Source organism: Ixodes scapularis, unplaced genomic scaffold (assembly GCF_016920785.2).
Source record: "Ixodes scapularis isolate PalLabHiFi unplaced genomic scaffold, ASM1692078v2 PGA_scaffold2__306_contigs__length_199485367, whole genome shotgun sequence".
In the NCBI taxonomy this organism is placed as follows: domain Eukaryota; kingdom Metazoa; phylum Arthropoda; class Arachnida; order Ixodida; family Ixodidae; genus Ixodes; species Ixodes scapularis.
The window spans coordinates 101,396,974-101,400,303 of NW_024609857.1; the positions used below are offsets into that span (position 1 = coordinate 101,396,974).

The 3,330-nt window shown below is 51.3% G+C and overlaps 1 protein-coding gene across 1 annotated transcript; it reads right to left on the minus strand.

Annotated features, from left to right (window-relative positions):
* Nucleotides 1-250: 250 nt before the first annotated feature.
* LOC8035519 (methyltransferase-like protein 7B) lies at nt 251-2,929 on the minus strand. Its single transcript, XM_002411365.2, has 2 exons — nt 2,343-2,929; nt 251-536 (listed from the first exon to the last, which is right to left on the minus strand). Exons 1-2 carry the CDS (start codon nt 2,865-2,867, stop codon nt 294-296), a joined length of 768 nt encoding a protein of 255 aa, XP_002411410.2. The 5' UTR covers nt 2,868-2,929; the 3' UTR covers nt 251-293.
* Between the last annotated feature and the right edge of the window lie 401 nt (nt 2,930-3,330).

Sequence of the window (3,330 nt, forward strand, 5' to 3'; positions counted from 1 at the left end):
GAAGGGCTAATCTTCGAGAGGGACAAAAGTGACGTTGGGGCACACGAGGGAGGGCGCAGATAATAGGGGAGTTCCAAATTACCCTTTTACTTAAGTGCTTTCGCCGCTGTACGCGTGGTAAGAGTTTTCACGTGCTTTTCCTCCGCCGTCCTGATTGGCTCGAGGAGGCCGTAGCCTTCGCGTCTTGCCAAATTACGGCGAAACGAAGTATAGCCTAGGCTGCTGAAGTCAAGCATTTACATAACGCAAGTACAAGATAACCTATGTTTAATCGAGCGTACGTGCAGCCCCGATCACTTCGTGTCTGTAACAGCAAAACCGTATACATGGGGACTCAGCGTCGTAGCTATCGGCAAGAACGCTTCATTCAGTTCTACCTGCGCAAAACCGGCATTCTTCAAGATGAGTCCAGTCCTCCTGGTCACGTGACATCCACAGAAAGTGAAAGCCCACAGCGGGTCTAGAAGCTTTTGCACGACCAAGCCCCAGCTTCCTTCTGGATGGGCCACGTGCTCGACGAACACCAACCTGCCGCCCTAAAGAGAGTGAAATGCTGTCCTTTATACATGTACGTACGCACTACAAATTTAAGAAAAGGGATGTTCCAGAGGCTTGCACGCATAGCTACACCCTATCAGAAGCCATCTTTTAGAGTAATACACCAGTTTGAATTGCAGACTAGAGTGTTGTTCAATGGAAAATGTTCAATTTCAAGAAAGTGTAAAGGGTATGGAAATGAATGCTACGGTGGGGTCAGGTGAACCTTTCTGATGGGCAAGAAGAGGGGCTGTTTAGGCTAGTTGGTTGGTCATTTCATAAAGTTGTGCGTGCACAATAAAGACAAAGACGAACGGAAGACCAAAAGCGAGGCGCATGGGTGCGCACGTTTGTGTCCTGTCCTCCCTTGGTCCTCGTCGTTGCTGCTCACGGATGAGTTTCATGTTCTGCAAGTCGTGCGCCCTTCAAAAACTGCTTTTGCGAAGAATACATAAGTCAGAAGACAGCCTGCAGAAACAGTTCGAGGTGATTTTCTTTCTAACAGGCCGATTCTGTTACATTTTTCATGCGAAACCGGTGCTGTCATGTTGAAAACACGCTTATGAATAAAGAAAACATGCTTCCAACACGCTTGAGGAGGGACTGCGGAAAATGTTCGTAATTCATTATGCCTGCAGCGAACACCGCGTTTTTTGTATGAGGCGTACGTGCGACCGCGGCTTTCAGTCCCAGTAACACTGCTAATATTTTACGTCGCTGTCCTCGGAAAACACGGTCGCAGTTTGTGGACTGGCGTCTCCACCACTGGCGTGGCCAGAGATTTCCCGGGGGACGGGGGGATCAAAATCTATTTGTATATTACAGAATCGGCTAAATATCTGAGAAGCCACCCCCCCCCCCCTTGCCTCCCCCCCCCCCCTTTTTTTTTTTGGCTACGCTACTGGCTCCCGTGAAATTTCGCAATGAATGACCTTCTAGAAGCAACATCTCCTATAATCAAGAATAGGGTAAACGCTGATTCAGCCAGTTGTGACTGCTAACGATCGAGTGCAATATGACCTCTCGCGATATCTAATCCCGAGAGTACGCACTGGCACGATGGCGCCATCTGTGACGTGGATCTGGAACTGCATTTCACTAGAACGAAGGTTTTGCAGTATTTTCGAGATCGAATGTGCCTACTATGTATGAGAAATTGTCGTCTATAACATTGACAAACGTTTTTAAACCCACAATGAAAGAATGACTCGCGCAAAAGTAGGAAATAAACGGAAATCGCAGGTATTTCACGGCTACTCGACAGGTGGCGCCAGTGCATTCTCTGCAGGTAAGAGACCACGAGAGGTCGTAGCGCAGTCGGTCGTAATAAAGTGCCGTGATAAACTTGTCTTGCAAGTAGCGTCAGATGCGCCATGCACGAGGCCTGCGCCTCGTGCGGCCCTCTGAAGCAAATGGCTACACTGCACTGAAATAAGCTGACCCTGGAAGCGAATAGCGGCGGAGCTCTCGCAAGTGGCACGTGTTTCAGACGATCGTTCAACAATGATTGTCGGTACTTGTAAGAAAGCCCTAGCGTTGAATTTCATCGAGGGACTTTAGGTCGTAAGCAGTCGCAAGTGTTTCAATAAGACATAAAGGGGTGATGAAGCAGGATCACGTCGCATGCACAGTGCGTGATTGGCTAAACCAATGATAGCAGACGCACAAAGATTACGAGCGCCAGAGCGATTCACATTTGGGGCTGCTTGATTGACTCCTTCGACTTGCATCGTTGGCTGCGGCTGGACTTAATCCGAAACAGAGCATAGACAATGCAAGAAGGCCACAGCCACGCACTCACACACCTTCGACAGCACCCTTTTGCACTCGGAGAGGACCTTTCCCACGTCGGACACGGAGCAAAGCACGTAGCTGACCAGCACGACGTCGAAGTGACCGTCGGGAACCCCTCTCATATCCTCGGCATAGGCTCGAATCCACCGCTCCAATTCCACGTTCGGGTTCTTCTTCAGGTTTTCCCGGAAACCTCCGCCGAACTCCGCGTTGGGGTCCAGGTTCCAGTACTTCACCTTCCGCTGCATGTGCTCCAAGTTGGCGCCGAAGCCGGCACCGATCTCCAGGACCCTGATGGAGCCCTCCTTCTTGAGAGTGTCGTCGTGGGACTCCAGGTCGTTCAGCTGGGAAATCGTTTGCCTACGAACCCCAATCATTCGATCTCTCATAAGGTACATCCCCACGGGAAAGGCGAATCGTGCGAAGAAGATTTCACGGAGTTTCTTATTTAGTTTGAACGGCACCCAGAAGAGAAGTCCGCAGGCCAAGGCTGCGTAAACAAAACAGTCCCCACCGAGGCTACCCAGCCTGCCCATTTTGAGACTTCTCCGAAACGGGCAGCTTTCTCCAGCACTTTCTCGTCGACGTCTCTCGGGACGCGTGCGATAACGGTATCTATGGGAAGATACCGTTATCGCTGACAACAACGCAGGGAGTTCCTGACGTTAGTTCTAGAAACGAGCTGATCTAGTAACGTTGGGACACGCTACCAAGCAGCGCATTCGTAAGCAACAACATCCAACGTCGATAAGCCGTCTGCTGCACGCTCAGCGGCGCCAGAAAAATAACTCACTCTCGGACTGCTTTGCTCATCGTCGCCGTAGACGGGTCTCCCTTTTTGCTCTGCGTTATATTAGTCTCGCAGCCATAGGCGTGCGCACAGGGTGGGCAGGGGGGGAGGCCGCCCCCTCTAATCATCTAGGAGGGGAGGGGGGGGGGGGCGCAAAGTTGGCCCGACTCTCGAGGCGCGACGGCGCCGGCGGTATAGGCCTCCTGCGT

Bases quoted from the DNA above. Each gene is read 5' to 3' on its own strand.
- LOC8035519 (XM_002411365.2), bottom strand. From the start codon at position 2,867: ATGGGCAGGCTGGGTAGCCTCGGTGGGGACTGTTTTGTTTACGCAGCC. The intron at 537-2,342 runs GTGTGTGAGTGC...CACTCTCTTTAG, and splicing joins GCAAAAGGGTGCTGTCGAAG to GGCGGCAGGTTGGTGTTCGT.